Raw genomic sequence first — 17,131 nt, forward strand, 5'->3', positions numbered from 1 at the left:
AGTAATCACTTTTACAATTTCTTTTTTTCACAGTATGTTTTTATTTAATCACCTAAAACTTAAAAAAAAAAAAAATAGAGTGTCTCTTCCTCACACATTTAGATTTTGGAAACTTACAGCCATCAAAGTAAGAAATGTTCCATTAGTACCAAATAATCTTTGGCCACACAGGCACACTAGCCATAGTATTCATGAATCTTAAGAAGTTCCACATCCATGACACAGAAACACATTCAAAAAAATAAAGGCAGAAACAGAAATAAAGGAAAAAAGCAGGAGACAGAAAAGGTGGGTCAGAAGAAAAAAAAAGTTTTAATGACCAAGAAAAATATGCACTACCACCTTATTATGGACACATGCATAAAAAATATTCTCATTAAGCATTCACATGGGTATGTCTTGAGATCTTGAAAATATCCCTAGTTAACAATTCAGTCCTCTTCATAAAGAATAAAGAACCACCAGTCTCACTGAAACCTGGATTCTCAGTAACTGGTTACTCTCTCAACTAATGAAGTGACTCAATTCTGTTACTCAAGCCTCTCTGCCAGAGAACCCATTCCAGCAGGACTCATCAAAATTACAAATCATTATCGTTATGAAACTTCAGTATTCCTGGAGAAGAATCAAACTTACAAATACAACAATTAAAGTAGTGTAAATAGGTAACAGCTTATTAAATCGGATACGGTCTCCCAGCAACTTTTTGAATACAGAGAAAAGGTACCTCAAAGGCAATAAACACAAGAATTCAGATTTAGCTTTTGTTTAGTTTAAAACCATAAAATTTTCATACAGCTAACCAAAGTGAACACTTAAGACATGCCCACATGGCATTTTTATCAATCTGTTTTCAAGGCCTATAAAGAAAATCAGCTAGGAAAACTGCCCATATATAGTTGCTTTTAATAGAAATGGGGCATAGGAGAAATAGCTCTACTTTTTTCATAAACATAAAAATGGTTAAATGGTATAAAAGGCAGATAAAACACACAATAGTATAATTCTAACCTAGGATACAAATAAGAACATTCTTAGCTACACTTAATTTTCAGTCACTCTCACCTTCATCTTCTTAAGAATAAAACGTTTCAAAATAAAAATCAAGCCATACCTTCAATGTTCATGACAGAAATGTTTAAACATGTTAAAGGAAAGCATAACCATATTATATGAGTTTTCTATAATGTAACTGATTAATCTCTAACTGTAAGACAGGCTAAAAAAAATTAAAAGGTATAGCTAAGAAGGCACAACAAACAAAAATAAAACAAAATAAAGTAATTTTAAAATTCAAAAAGATGAAGAAAAGACCAAAAGTGTAAGTTCATTAAGCTACCAAAAGTGCTAAATTCATAAAGTCACTGAAAAAACTTCAGAAATAACTGAGATACATGCTTATGAAGATTTCGATCACGCAGGGCAACTTTATCACAAAATGTCCTCCATCTGATCCTAGCAAGGAAAACTAAGTCAAAGAGAATAATGGCATTTCTAATACCCAAATTCACACTAAAATATTCACTGTATCCAAAGCAATGGCAAATTTTTCCTGAATTTCTCAGCATAAACTGTAATTTTGCCATCCTACAAGCAATGTGCTTCATTTTAAAATGAACAGACTTCATTCACTTATAGTCTCTTTTACTGAAGTTATTTGCGGGGAGGGAGGGACTTACAGAATGTTAGGTCATTTCTCACTTCAAACTTAGATTTTTTTTCTTTAAACAGTTCTTGACAAACTTTTTTGCACTTACCTATCAGTATCTTTATCTTCAGGCAGCATGGGAGGCAAAGGTAATGGTGGTAACGTAGAGGTCACTAAAGCCACATGTTGCTCCTTCTCCTTGGTTCCTATGCTTGGCGTAAGAGGTTTGGTTTTCTCTTTAAGAGATACTGGTTCCTCCTTTGTAGCAGCAGATTTACTCTCCTTCCCAACAACTACAACTGCTTTCTTGGTGGCTTTATCTACAATCAAATTATTGTCCACCTTTGTTACCTGAAGAGGTGGCTTTGTTTTTGCCTTGTCATTTTTTGAAGTTCCACCACTTGACGGAGAAGGTGTATGCTCAATTTTGAGTTTCTTCACATCCTTCACATGGTTTGTTTGTGATGCACTGGTACCAGTTTCTGTGTTCCCCTTGGTAGGTGTAGAAGTGTTTGAGGCTTTTGCAGCTTTGGCAGCAGCCTCAGCAGCTTTTGCTGCTTCTGCAGCTTTCGCTGCCTCTGCAGCTCTTGCTGCCTCTGCCGCCCGTGCTTTTTTATTCTTGTTCAATTCAGCTGCCAGGCTACTCTTCAGTGTTAGTGTACTAGGAGAAATACTAGAATGACGACTTCTGGATCTAGACAATCTGTGCCTGCTACGCGATCTTGAATGCCTAGATGAATATGGGCTTCTGCTTCGGGATTTGGCAGACCGTCTGGTGGAAAATAATTAAGATTTAGTCAGTAATTCAACAAAGTTCAGTTTGGAATTTACAAAGAAAGCAATAATTCAAGTCTGTGAAGTAAAATGTAAGTTTAGTTAATTTCAAACTCATTCTATTTATGCAAATATTAAAAATAGAAAAGTGCTTTCAAGTAAGAGTATGATCGGGTGGCTACTCTTTTTTGAAAATAGATTACCTTAATCTTGCTCCGGCCTATAAATGCTGCCAAAATTAGAAGGAAAAAATGTGACAAGATGTCACTGTTGTCTCAGAAAAGAGAAATAGGCAATAAGGCTATACCAGTGGTAGAGGTAATTTAACCAGTCTTTACTAGGAAGACAGTTTCTACATCTCAAAACCACCTACACCCGTTAAGTTCAGAAGTAAGCACTATTGTATGCTAAAATTGAAAAACACAAATCCTACCATTAGATAATTTTTTAAAAGGAGTCTTTGAGGATTCATTTCAAAAGATAGTTTTTAAAAAATTTATATTCACTATCATGTTGACTAAAATTACAAGCATTATCACTTTATTCACATAGCACACATATAAAAGATAATATCTTATGATTACATAATTTCATATAGAAAATATAATAAAATAAAAATCATACAAGCATTCTCAACCTGAAGTTCTAATACTTTTCAAAATGAATACTAAAAAAAAAAAAAATAATATACATATCATTTAAGCCTTCAAAGTGCTCGACAACTATTACTTTATTTTACCATAAGAAAAATCAAACGTTTACTAGTAAGTATTACTGTAATTTCTCAGACGGGAAGAGTACAGAAAGGTAAAGTAAACCGAACTCCCACAAAGAACTGTGCCACAAATACTCATATACTCTAAACTACAACTTAGGTTTTTAATTCTTGGCTCTATAAAATCATAAAAAACATACATCCTGGAGTATAATTCACTTTTCAAAAATTATTGAAAAACATAAAAATTAACATTTAAATGTACGGTGGTACCCAAAGTTACTATAAAACAAATGTAGCACAGCACCAAAGGAAATGAAGCTGAGCTTTTCAAATATACACTTTATCAATATACTCACAAGATAAAGGCACTATGACAGCACCTTACAAAAACAAGTTATCACACTTAATGCCTATTTCAACCCATTAAAGTCTGTATACTTCACAGGAAATCAAATCTAAAATACCATATTACCTGAAGTCAGTCCATACTCATTAGCAACTGTGTTGATTATTATCTTACTGCCACTACTCCATCACCCATTACCCTTCTGCCCTATTCTGTGCCCAAGGATGCTGACAAAAACAGATGCATCTACTGGGATCTGGTGCTGTCTGATACCAGCAAGCAGATGAGAAGACAGAGAAAGGCTGGATTTTTTTCTTTCCAGCTCCCCATTGCCTCTTCATTGATTCTCTAACCAAAGTTGTTCTGTTCTGTTCTGTCAGTAACATCTATCAGGGGCAGGGCTGGAACTGAGTGAACACGTCCCAGCCTCCATCAAGCGCCTGAGGCTGTCAGGCCTCACCTCCCCCTGCTGGATAGAGGCAGAGCGCAGCGGCCTGGCTGAGCAGAAATAGATTTCCTTGTGATTCAGGCAGGTGCAAACCCCTGGAGTATCTGTTCACTAGAGGCAACTGGGTCACAGCCCTGCGGGGCTATCAGTGACTGGGTGTGACAGAGGTGCAAGGTGGGGAAGGAGGCATCAACCTTCCCAGACGGATCTATTTGCTGGGTGGGTCCTCCTGACTGCAGGGAACACTGGAGCAAGCCATATTTGAGTAGTCACCAGACTCCTGTGATCCAGTTGCCAGAGACCTTTTAAACTCTCCCAACTGAGACAGGTGCTGACTGAGACAATTGATTTGGACCTTTTGATCTGAGCCAATCGCCCGAGGACTATTCAGGTGGTGGCCTGGGTGTGTGGTTGTATGAAGGTTTGATTCTCCTTTTCCAATTATTGCCTATGGGGGCGGGGTGACATAATTGCTGGTATTTCTCCACAACTGAGATTTCAACCCAGAGTAACTGTTTCACTAGGGTAGAACAGAGACAAGCTGAAAACAAGACAGGAACCACTCAGCCCCACCACACCAAACAGGTCCCCAGTTTCTCAGGCCATAGCACTGTATGGGTCCTCGACAAAGCTCCAGGGGAAAAATCAAACAGTGTAAACCAATCATGGGGCAGAATCAGCACAAAACCTCTGATAACGTGAATAACCAGAATAGATCAACCCCCCACAGAAGGATATGGCAGACGTAACTGAAGATCCCATTCATACGCAGCTGGCTGAGATGTCAGAAATCGAATTCAAAATCTGGATTGCAAACAAGATTAATACAATGCAGGAAAATTTGAGATTAGAAATTAGAAAATTTGAGATTAGAACAATTCAAAAGTCAGAATTAGAAATTTGAGGAGGAATTCAAAATTGTCTCAAGAATTTAACAAATTTAAAGACAAAACCACCAAAGATTTTGACACACTGAAGCAAGATTTTGCAGCCCTCAAAGATCTGAAAAATACAGTAGAATCCCTCAGTAACAGAGTGGAGCAAGCAGAAGAAAGGATTTCTGACACTGAAGACAAAGCCTCTGAACGCTCCCAAACTCTCAAAGAGTAAGAGAAATGGAGAGCAAAAACGGATCACTCTCTCAGAGAACTCTGGGATAATTCAAAGAAGGCTAATATCCACCTCACTGGAATCCCTGAAAGTGATGAAGTGACCTCACAAGGCACAGAGGCCCTTCTCCATGAAATTATGAAAAGGAATTTTTCAGACATGCCAAGTGATTCTGAAATTTAGATAGCAGACAGTTTCAGAACCCCAGCACAACTCAATCTGAATAAGACATCCCCCAGGCATATCATAATTAACTTCACTAAAGTTAATATGAAGGAGAAAATTCTGAAAGCAGCCAGACTTAAGAAATCCATTACCTACAAAGGGAAGAATTATAGAATGACTACAGATCTCTCAGCTGAAACTTTTGAAGCAAGAAGAGGGTGCTTTTAATCTCCTAAAACAAAATAATTTTCAACCCTGGATCCTGTATCCAGCTAAACTGAGTTTCATTTATGATGGAGAAATTAAATACTTTAATGACATTCATATGTTGAAGAAATTTGCCATAACCAAACCAGCTCTTCATGATATTCTCAGACCTATCATCCATAATGACCAGCCCAATACTCTAACACAAAAGTAAACAACTTTTGATCAAACTCCAACTTCTACAGTGGCGAAAGGATTAAAAATGTCCACTGGACTTTCGAAAAACTTGATACCCAAAATTTTACCAGACTCATCAATATTCTCCATTAATGTGAATGGCTTAAACTGTCCTCTAAAGAGGCACAGGTTAGCTGACTGGATACAAAAACTCAGGCCAGATATTTGCTACATACAAGAGTCGCATCTTACCTTAAATGATAAATATAGACTCAGGGTGAAAGGATGGTCATCCGTATTTCAGGCAAATGGTAATCAGAAAAAAAGCAGGTGTTGCAATTCTATTTGCAGATACAATAGGCTTTAAACCAACAAAAGTAAAGAAGGATAAGAATGGTCACTTCATATTTGCTAAGAGTAATACTCAATATGATGAGATTTCAATTATTAAAATCCATGCACCCAACCAGAATGCACCTCAATGTATAAGAGAAACTCTAACAGACATGAGCAACTTGATTTCCTCCAGCTCCGTAGTAGTCGGAGATTTCAACACTCCTTTGGCAGTGTTGGATCGATCCTCCAATAAGAAGCTGAGCAAAGAAATTTAGATTTAAACCTAACCATCCAACATTTGGATTTAGCAGACATCTACAGAACATTTCATCCCAACAACACTGAATACACATACTTCTCATCAGCCCACGAAACATACTCCAAAATCGATCACATCTTAGGTCAGAAGTCTAAACTCAGTAAATTTAAAGGAACACAAATTATTCCTTGCATCTTCTCGGACCACCATGGAATAAAAGTTGAACTTGGTAACAACAGGAATCTGCATACTCATACAAAAACATGGAAGTTAAATAACCTTATGCTGAATGATAGTTGGGTCAGAGATGAGATTAAGAAGGAAACTGCCAAATTTTTGGAACAAAACGACAATGAAGACACGAATTATCAGAACCTCTGGGATACTGAAAAGGCAGTCCTAAGAGGGAAATTTATAGCACTGCAAGCCTTCCTTAAGAGAACGGAAAAAGAGGAAGTCAACAACTTAATGGGACATCTCAAGCAACTGGAAAAGGAAGAACTTCCAACCCCAAACCCAGTAGAAGAAAAGAAATAACCAAAATTAGAGCAGAATTAAATGAAATTGAAAACAAAAGAATTATACAACAGATCAATAAATCAAAAAGTTAGTTTTTTGAAAAGGTCAATAAAACAGATAAACCTTTGGCTAACCTAACCAGGAAAAAAAGCGTAAAATCTCTAATCTCATCAATCAGAAACGACAGACAAAATAACAACAGATTCCTCAGAAATTAAAAAAAATCCTTAATAACAAGAAACTTTTGAAAATCTGAAGGAAATTGACCAATACTTGGAAGCACGTCACCTTCCAAGACTTAGCCAGACTCAAGTGGAAATGTTGAACAGGCCAATATCAAGTTCTGAAATAGCATCAACTATACAAAATCTCCCTATGAAGAAAAGCCTGGGACCAGATGGTTTCACATCAGAATCCTACCAAACCTTTGAAAAAGAACTAGTACCTATATTACTCAACCTGTTCCAAAATATAGAAAAAGAAGGAAGACTACCCAACATGTTCTATGAAGCAAACATCACTCTGATCAAACAAATTATACAGCAGGACCAAGTCAGTTTTTTCCTAGGGTCTCAAGGCTGGTTCAATATACATAAATCTATAAGTATAATTCAGCACATAAACAAATTAAAAACCAAAGACCATATGATTCTCACAAATGATGCAGAAAAAGCTTTTGATAATATCCAGCATTCCTTCATGATCAGAACACTTAAGAAAATTGGTATGGAAGGGACATTTCTTAAACTGATAGAGGTCATCTACAGCCAATATCGTATTGAATGGAGTTAAATTGAAATCATTTCCACTCACATCAGGAACCATACAAGGCTGCCCATTGTCTCCACTGCTCTTTAACATTGTAATGGAAGTTTTAGCCATTGCAATTAGGGAAGAAAAGGCGATCAAGGGTATCCATATAGGGTCAGAAGAGATCAAACTTTCACTCTTCACAGATGATATGATTGTATATCTGGAAAACACCAGGGATTCTACTACAAAACTCTTAGAAGTGATCAAGGAATACAGCAGCATCTCAGGTTACAAAATCAACATTCCTAAATTGGTAGCCTTTACATATACCAACAATAGTCAAGCTGAAAAAACAGTTAAGGACTCTATTCCATTCACAGTAGTGCCAAAGAAGATGAAATATTTGGGAGTTTATGTAACAAAGGACGTGAAAGATCTCTATAAAGAGAACTATGAAACTCTAAGAAAAGAAATAGCTGAAAATGTTAACAAATGGAAAAACATACCATGCTCATGGCTGGGAAGAATCAACATTGTTAAAATGTCCATACTAACCAAAGCAATATACAATTTTAATGCAATCCCTATTAAAGCTCCACTGTCATACTTTAAAGATCTTGAAAAAATAATGATTCATTTTATATGGAATCAGAAAAACCTCGAATAGCTAAGACATTACTCAGAAATAAAAACTAAGTTGGAGGACTCACGCTAGCAGACCTCAGACTATGCTATAAATCGATAGTGATCAAAATCGATAGTGATCAAAACAGCATGATACTGGCACAAAAACAGAGAAGTAGATTTCTGGAACAGAATAGAGAACCAAGAGATGAATCCAGCTACTTACCGTTATTTGGTCTTTGACAAGCCAATTAAAAACATTCAGTGGGGAAAAAATTCCCTTTTTAACAAATGGTACTGGGTGAACTGGCTGTCGACCTATAGAAGATTGAAACTGGACCCACACCTTTCACCATTAACTAAGATAGACTCTCACTGGATTAAAGATTTAAATTTAAGACATGAAACTATAAAAATACTAGAAGAGAGTGCAGGGAAAACCCTTGAAGAAATCGGTCTGGGCAAGTATTTTATGAGGAGGACCCCCAGGCAATTGAAGCAGCTTCAAAAGTACACTACTGGGACCTGATCAAACTAAAAAGCTTCTGCAAAGCCAAGAACACAGTAAGTAAAGCAAGCAAATAGCCCTCAGAATGGGAGAAGATATCTGCAGGTTATGTCTCCAACAAAGGTTTAATAACCAGAATCCACAGAGAACTCAAATGCATAAGCAAGAAAAGAACAAGGGATCCCATCGCAGGCTGGGTAAGGGACTTGAAGAGAAACTTCTCTGAAGAAGACAGGTGCACGGCCTACAGACATATGAAAAAATGCTCATCATCCTTAATCATCAGAGAAATGCAAATCAAAACTACTTTGAGATATCATCTAACTCCAGTAAGATGAGCCCATATCACAAAATCCCAAGACCAGAGATGTTGGCATGGATGTAGAGAAAAGGGAACACTTCTACACTGCTGGTGGGAATGCAAATTAATACATTCCTTTTGGAAAGATGTTTGGAGAACACTCAGAGATCTAAAAATAGATCTGCCATTCAATCCTATAATTCCTCTACTAGGCATATACCCAGAAAACCAAAAATCATATCATAACAAAGATATTTGTAGTAGAATGTTTATTGCAGCCCAATTCATAATTGCTAAGTCATGGAAAAAGCCCAAGTGCTCATCGATCCATGAATGGATTAATAAATTGTGATATATGTACACCATGGAATATTATGCAGTGTTAAAGAAAGATGGAGACTTTACCTCTTTCATGTTTACATGGATGGAGCTGGAACATATTCTTCTTAGTAAAGTATCTCAAGAATGGAACAAAAAGTATACAATGTACCCAGCCCTACTATGAAACTAATTTATGGCTTTCACATGAAAGCTATAACCCAGTTACAACTTAAGAATAGGGGGAAGGGGGAAAGGGAGCGGAGGGAGGGGAGAGATGGGCGGAGGGAGGGTGATTGGTGGGATTAAACCTGCGGTGCATCTTACAAGGGTATATGTGAACTTAGTAAATGTAGAATGTAAATGTCTTAACACAATAACTAAGAAAATGCCAGAAAGACTATGTTAACCAGTGTGATGAAAATGTGTCAAATGGTCTATAAAACCAGTGTATGGTGCCCCATGATCGCATTAATGTACACAGCTATGATTTAATAATAAACAAAAAAAAAAAGTTGAATCTCTACATCACCAGAAGAGTGTGTTCATGACAGGTGCCCTCTTCTCCACAGCCCTCATCAGGCTCCCCTAGCACTGTAGTTTTCCTGCCCTCTGGGCTTCTCTGTTGCTAGGGAAACCAATCCTTTTTCTGTTCCTTTAACCAGCTCCCTACTGGCAGTCCTTTCATTAAAGTCTTGAATCACCTGAGTTGGATTCCAGAACCTTGACTGATCTAGTTATAGGCAAGATTTTAAATTAAAGACTTTTTTTGACTCTGAAATAGGTGGGTTGGGGTGGTGCCTGTGGCTCAGTGAGTAGGCAGCCGGTCCCATATACCGAGGACGGCGGGTTCGAACCTGGCTCCGGCCAAACTGCAACAAAATAAAATAAAAATAAAATAGGTGGGTTAACACAGTTAACACATTAATACACTGCCAAAGAGATACCTCTTAGAGGAATTTTGTAGAAATTGTGGAGCTAGGGTAAATGAAGCAAAGAAATTTCTAGGAATCCATACTTAAAATGGCAGAGAAAAAAATAACTGAAATGAAATTTCTGTTTACAGTTGACATTAATATACTTAGTATAAGAGGAGGGGGGAAGTTTGATGGAGGGTAAAAGGCGGGACCACACCTATGGAGCATATGACAAGGGTACAAGTCAAATCTGTCAAGTGTAGAAAATAAATGTCTTAGCACAATAATCAAGTAAATGAGGTGAAAGCTATGTTGATTGGTTTGATCTAACCACATCAGATTGTATTAAAAAAAACCAACACATTGTACCTCACATATGCATAAATGTATTCATGATCTATGTGTATTTGACTTAATAAATATAAATAAAAATTTAAAAAAAATTAAAAAAATAAAAATATATACTTAGTATTGACAGAAGCATTTGGAAACATTCTACAATTCTATAAAAATAAAATGATTAACTTTAATAGACTCAAATACAAGTTCAACTGCTTCCTCATTCACTCAAAAACGAGTATATACTGAGGGCCTACTGGTGTTCAGCATTAAGCTAGTATTTTGAACCAATCCCATACTTTACATGAAGATTTACAGAAGATTGGCTCCATACCCGTAGCACAGTGGTTATGGCACCAGCCACATACACATAGGCTGGCAGGTTCGAGCCCAGCCCAGGCCAGCTAAACAACGACAACTGCAACCAAAAAAAGCCAGGTGTTGTGGTAGATTCCTGTAGTCCCAACTACTTGGGAGGCTGAGGCAAGAGAATCGCTTAAGCCTAAGAGTTTGAGGTTGCTGTGAGCTGTGACACCACAGCACTCTACTGAGGGCAACATAGTGAGACTCTGTCTCAAGGAAGAAAAAAAAAAAAAAGATTTATGTAAGATTAATGAGAACACTACTTTAAGCAACATTCTAATCTAACTATTTATGCCGGTAAGCTTACAAGTACTCATATCAATGTACACAGCTATGATTTAATAAAAAAAATAATAAATTTAAAAAAAATAAAAAGAAATAAGTGGAAATGTTTGGTTAACTATGAAGTAATTATAAGATGGTTATAAAATCACTTAGATAACTTTTACAAGAACCAAAAGTATAATATGAAACACTCAGCCACATTTTTAATTTTTTATCCCTACTGACTCTGTACTCAAAACAAGTCTGATGTAAGTCATGCTTCTACCCCCTGCTCAGATATTGATGAGCAGTAGAGAAATAAGCAAAAGAAAGCAAGGAGACTGTCACCTCACCAAAGGTAACAGCACAGAATGCTTAGAAAGCAAGGCTTCTTTTCTCAAATCTTATATCACCTTTCCTACACTGGCAAGAGCTATTGGTCATCAGTTTCATACAGACATAACATATGAATCATATTTAACTGAAATTTATGATAAGTAAATCTTACCTAAGAAAAAGAGATACAAAGATAGTAGGTGAAAGCCCAACGCAAGTAATTCCTCTGGCCTATTCTCTGCTAGATAGGATCTGAATAAGAGAGTTATCTTTAGAGTTTTGTTCAAAAGAGAAAAAAAGAAGAGGTATCAATAAAGACTTAGAAAAATTTTGTTCTATAAAAAAAGACATTTTGGAAGTGATGTTTTATGGTATTTGATCACTATACAAATTGAATTATTCTAGATACAACTTCCATTCCTCTCCATCTCCTCTATTTCTCTATGGAAGTTCTTTCCTTATTTATATCATGTCCTAGTAAACTTCCATTCTCTCAGAACAGTGTATTTGCTAATAAATTTCAACAATATATTTACTGTTTATAACAAATATGGTTTGGGGACCTAAAATTAAATATTAGAACAAAATTCAAGTTTAGGTCATTTTGACTATGATTTTAATACTTATGGCATACAGAAAGTTGAGGATAAGAAAGAAGTACATGTCTCTCTACAACTAAATAATGAATTATACCATGATAATGTCTTTCACTATTAAATAGCAAGTCCAACCTGTTTGTTTCACAGATAAGATTTTTTCTTTCTAAATTTTTTTCCTAGTATTTCTACATTGTTCAATCTATAATAAACACATATCAGCTGTTTCTTGCTTATTTTTAATGTCGTTAAGAGGTTATAGGACCTCTTTAACAAGTTGAGACCTTTCTATGTTTCTAAGAGGTTTTCTCAAATTCACACAACAGAAAGTAGTACTAGAATAAAAACCAGTATTGTGAGGCCCACATGGTTAGTGTTCAGTTTTTTTGTTTGTTTTTGAGACAAGAGTCTCTATTGCCTAGACTGGAATGCAGTGACACTATCATAACTCATTGAACCCTCTACCTCCTGAACTCAAGCAAGCCTCCTCCTAAGCCTCCAAAGTAGCTGAGACTACAAGAGTACACCACCACGCCCAGCATTATTATTTTTAACTTTTTGTAGAGATGGGGTCTCTACTATTGCCCAGGCTGGTCTCAAACTCCTGGGCTCAAGTGATCTTCCCACCTCTGCTTCCCAAAGTGCTAGCATTACAGGCATGAGCCACCATATCCAGCCTCATTGTTACTTAGACTAGTGTCTCCTGGATAAACACATGGTATAATGTTCATTTCGCAATTACCACAGTCTCTCCACAACTACAGATCTTCTCAAAATTGTGCCTAATTAGAAAATACCATTTCCTAAAAATGATACTGTTAAGAACCAACCCCTCATTATAAAAAATACTACAGACAGTGCCATCCAACAGAACTTTCTAGGATGACAGAAATGTTTTATACATATGATGTCCAATACAACAGCCACTATCCACAACCTTTTTAAGCCTAAATTGTCAAACCTGCTTTTTTCTCATGCTAATAATAGTTCTATCCATTTCAAAAAAATCTGTTAACCTCCTCAAAAAATATATGAAAATGCTTACCAAACTGAAAAGGACTAAAGTGGTATTACTCTTTCAAAAGCCTCTCTCTCAATCATGCCCTTCACCATCTTCTCACATCTTCTCAGTCAAAACTATATTTCTACATACTTTGCCATGTAATGCTACCATTAAGAGCCCTATTAGTTACATATAACAGAGCGGTAGTAGCTTTATAAATTCATGTCTTTGTTTCAAATCTTCTCCTATCCTACTAGACATCAAAATACTATTACCATCATGTCCACCAGGACCTGAAATCAAGACATGCAAAGTGAATATACCTTCCTCTAACATCTAATCCTTGACACTCTCTATTTTAAAACAATTTTTTATTTTTTGAGACAGAGTCTCACTCTGTAGCCCTGGGTAGAGTGCCATGGTGTCATCATACCTCATTGCAACCTCACACTCTAGGGCCTACCAATCTTCTTGCCATAGCCTCCCAAGTAGTGGGACTGCCTGGCTAGTTTTTCTGTTTCTTTTTTCTGGTAGAGATAGGGTTTTGCTCTTGGTCAGGCTGGTCTTGAACCACTCTCGATTTCTAATTTCACTACTTTCCAACCAGGCTAGAAATTTAAGTTTCCTGGTTCCCATACCACATCCTATCAATTGTGTCACTGTATTGATTCTAACTCTGTATTTCCCTTACACTCATACCTTCTGAATATTCCAGTGCTCTTGTAACAAAATACCACAAATTCAGCAGTTTATAAGAACACATATTTATTATCCTACAGTTCTGCAAGTCAGAAATCTAAAATCAGTCTCACTGAGCTAAAATCAACATGTCAGCACAGATTTGTTCCTTTGAGTCTCTTGGGAGAGTCTCTTCCCTTGTCTTTTCCAGCTTCTCCAGGCAGTACACATTCCTTGGCTCATAACCCCACATCACGTGGGCCTCTGCTTCCACCATGACACTTCCTCAGTCACCCTGGGGTTGAGTGCCATGGCATTATACCTCACAGCAATTTCAAATTCTTGGGCTCAAACGATCCTCCTGCCTCAGCCTCCCAAGTAGCTGGAACTACAGGTGCCCACCACAAAACCCAGCTATTTTTAGAGACAGGGTCTCACTCAGGCTGCTCTCAAACTCCTGAGCAATCCACCCACCTCAGATGGATAGAGTCTCCATCTATTTCTATTACCACATGGCCTTTTCTGACTTGACCCCCACAGCTTTTTTATAAAAACCCCATCCAGATAAACCAGGTTAATCTCTCCATCACAGGATTCTTAATTGAATCTCATCTACAAAGTCCCTTTTGTCATGTAAAGCATCATATTCACAGATTCCAAAGATTAGGATCTTTGAGGGTTGGGAATACATTATTTAGCTTACCACTCGAGGCCACTGTTCTATTTTAGACCTATCTCTCCCCTCGGCTACCATATCATCTCCAAAAAAAAACACCCAAGCAAAAACTGATTTCATTATATGTAATCTCTCCCTGCTCCAATTACTTCTACAAACACCATAACCAAATTAATTCTCCCTGTTCAATGATTACATGTCCCAATTCACTTACTTTCTCCCTAATCCAAACCTTCACTACTTTCACCAAGCTCACAACCCATTACCACATGTCTTCTCATAACAGTATTATTTCCTATTTCATAAAGGAAAAAAAAAGGCTATCAGCCCTACAAACTTAATTTGTACCTCCATCCACCCTACATTCCACCTCATCTGAGAGAAGAAATGTTCCTCTTCCTATCTAAAGCTATTTCCCTGTAATGCCATGGATCCAATATTCTCAAGAGCCTTATTTCTGAGAGCTTGTCAGAAATACTGTGTTTCAGACCCCAACCCAGACCTTATGGAATCACAATCTCCATTTTAACAAGATCCCCATTAAAGCTCAAGAGGCACTATAGGCTACTCCATGGCTATGGCTGGCTTACTTCATCATCTGTGACTTTAACCCTCTGTTGTCTATTTGCTATTTCCCCTGAAGAAACAAATTACTCAAGTCTCTGAGATTTTTTAAAACAGACAAGAAAATAAAACCAAAAAAAAAAGGACAAATGACAGTATCTTGATATTGTAGCTTTATCTCTCTTTCCTGTCAGTTTCAAATTCTCATCCTCCCACAGTCCTGAAACTACTACAATCTGGTTTACGCCCTCGCTGAAGTTACAGCAGTGACCAATTACCTACCTTTCAAAAACAGAGAAAGAAAAAAAAATCAGTGTGGTGATGTTAATGTTAACCATTCCTTGAAAACACTTTCAAACCATTTCTACTACCTTTCTTTTTCCAGATCATTTTCTTACTTCTATGGTTGTTCCTGACTTGTGAGGTTCCTCTTCTTCACTATACTCATTCCCTAACAATAATTCAGTTCATGCTTATGGACAGTTTAAATGATCACCTAAATGTTGTTGATCACCTCCCCAAAATCATCCTCCTTACTCTCAGCTATCCAACAAGTACCTTCTACACAATCTACCTAAAACTATTAAGCTTCCATTCTAAATCCACTCCTTCTTCTTAAATATACCCTATTATCGGGCAATGGCAGCCACTCAATTAGCAGAAACCTAGAAACCATTCTATATTCCAAATGGTCCCTTTCCTCCCTTCTTTCACATTCAACTGATCTCCAAGTCCTGCCAATTCTACACATTAAGCATTTCTCTAGTGTCCCATGCTCCTTATCCCTATAGCTAATACTCCACACTAGGTCCTGCATCATCACTCACTTGGCCTAGTGCAATAGTCTCCTTACCAGGTTTCCATCTTGAATCACCATTCTTTCCAAATTTACTTGAATAATTACCCTCTACCAAAACCTTCACCCTTGACATGCATAGGGTGCACCACAGGCTTCACAAAACACATGAAATGGCCAAGCCTTAGAATGTTTCTCTGACTTTCCTCTTTTCACCTTCTATATCTACTATTCAAAGGATTACTTTGTATCTCAGCACATTGTCTACTACCTCTATAAAGCCTTCCTTGAGTATGCCAGGCAGCTAGAGATGTTCCTTGTCCTATGATACTATCACATTTTGTTTGTATCTCATTACAACAAAAACAGATAATCTGTCTTTCCCAATTAACTGAGATCACTATATCTTAATAGCCTTGACTTCCAGCACAAACCAGGCAATAGCAGATGCTCAATAAATATTTGTACAATGACGTACTCCACTGATATTCCTATAGAAAAGAATTCATTCTTTATTTAGCCTAGTATCGAGGTGCTGCATGATCTGTCTGGTCCTAACCTACCTTTTCTTAACAAATACTGAATTTGGTTAGGCACCCATAGCTCAGTAGTTAGGGCACCAGCCACATACACTGGGGCTGGAGGGTTCAAACCTCGCGATGGCCTGCTAAACAACAATGACAACAGTAACAACAACAACAGCAACAAAAAATATCCAGGCATTGTGGCAGGCGCCTATATTCCCAGCTACTTGGGAGGCTGAGGCAAGAGAATCGCTTAAGCCCAAGAATTTGAGGTTGCTGTGAGCGATGACGCCATAGCACTCTACCCAGGGCATCATAGTGAGACTGTCTCCAAAAAAAAAACCAAGTAGTGAATTTGCCCAATGGTGCCATGTCTTTGCTCCCACAGATTTACCTCCTGAGAATATCCTCTTCTGTCCTATCCATCTTTCCAAAACAAGTACAAAAGCCTTTCCTTCTTCATAAAACTTTACCACTGCCAACCCAAAGCAAGAAAGAAGTAAGCTCTCCTTTCTGTGAATTCCCATAGCACTTAATCGCACCCTTCTTATGATTTACCTCTCTTAACTCTGTATTGTAGGTATTTATCCAGCTTCTACATTGTCTACTAGAGGAGCAGAAATCATGTGTAATTCATTTGTATTTTTTAAAACAGGGTCTTGCTCTGTTGCCCAGGCTACAGTACAGTGGCATCGTCCTATCTCAATGTAACCTCCAACTCTTGGGCACAAACAATCCTGCCATAATGGCCCTCCAAAGAGTGAGGATTACAGTTGTGAGGCAACCGCGTTTGTCTATCACTCTATAGCCCTCATCATAATACCACATAAATGGCAGTCTTTTATTGAATAAACAAATACCATA

At 37.3% G+C, this 17,131-nt stretch overlaps 1 protein-coding gene across 1 annotated transcript in view; it reads right to left on the reverse strand.

Annotated features, from left to right (window-relative positions):
- Positions 1-17,131, reverse strand: part of CDK13 (cyclin dependent kinase 13) — a 146,212-nt gene that overhangs the window by 111,241 nt on the left and 17,840 nt on the right. The window contains exon 2 of the mRNA XM_053609715.1: positions 1,758-2,420. Within this exon, the coding sequence (XP_053465690.1) occupies positions 1,758-2,420 (663 nt within the window). The remainder of the gene's footprint in view (positions 1-1,757; positions 2,421-17,131) is intronic.

Source organism: Nycticebus coucang, chromosome 11, assembly GCF_027406575.1.
Source record: "Nycticebus coucang isolate mNycCou1 chromosome 11, mNycCou1.pri, whole genome shotgun sequence".
Classification (NCBI taxonomy): domain Eukaryota; kingdom Metazoa; phylum Chordata; class Mammalia; order Primates; family Lorisidae; genus Nycticebus; species Nycticebus coucang.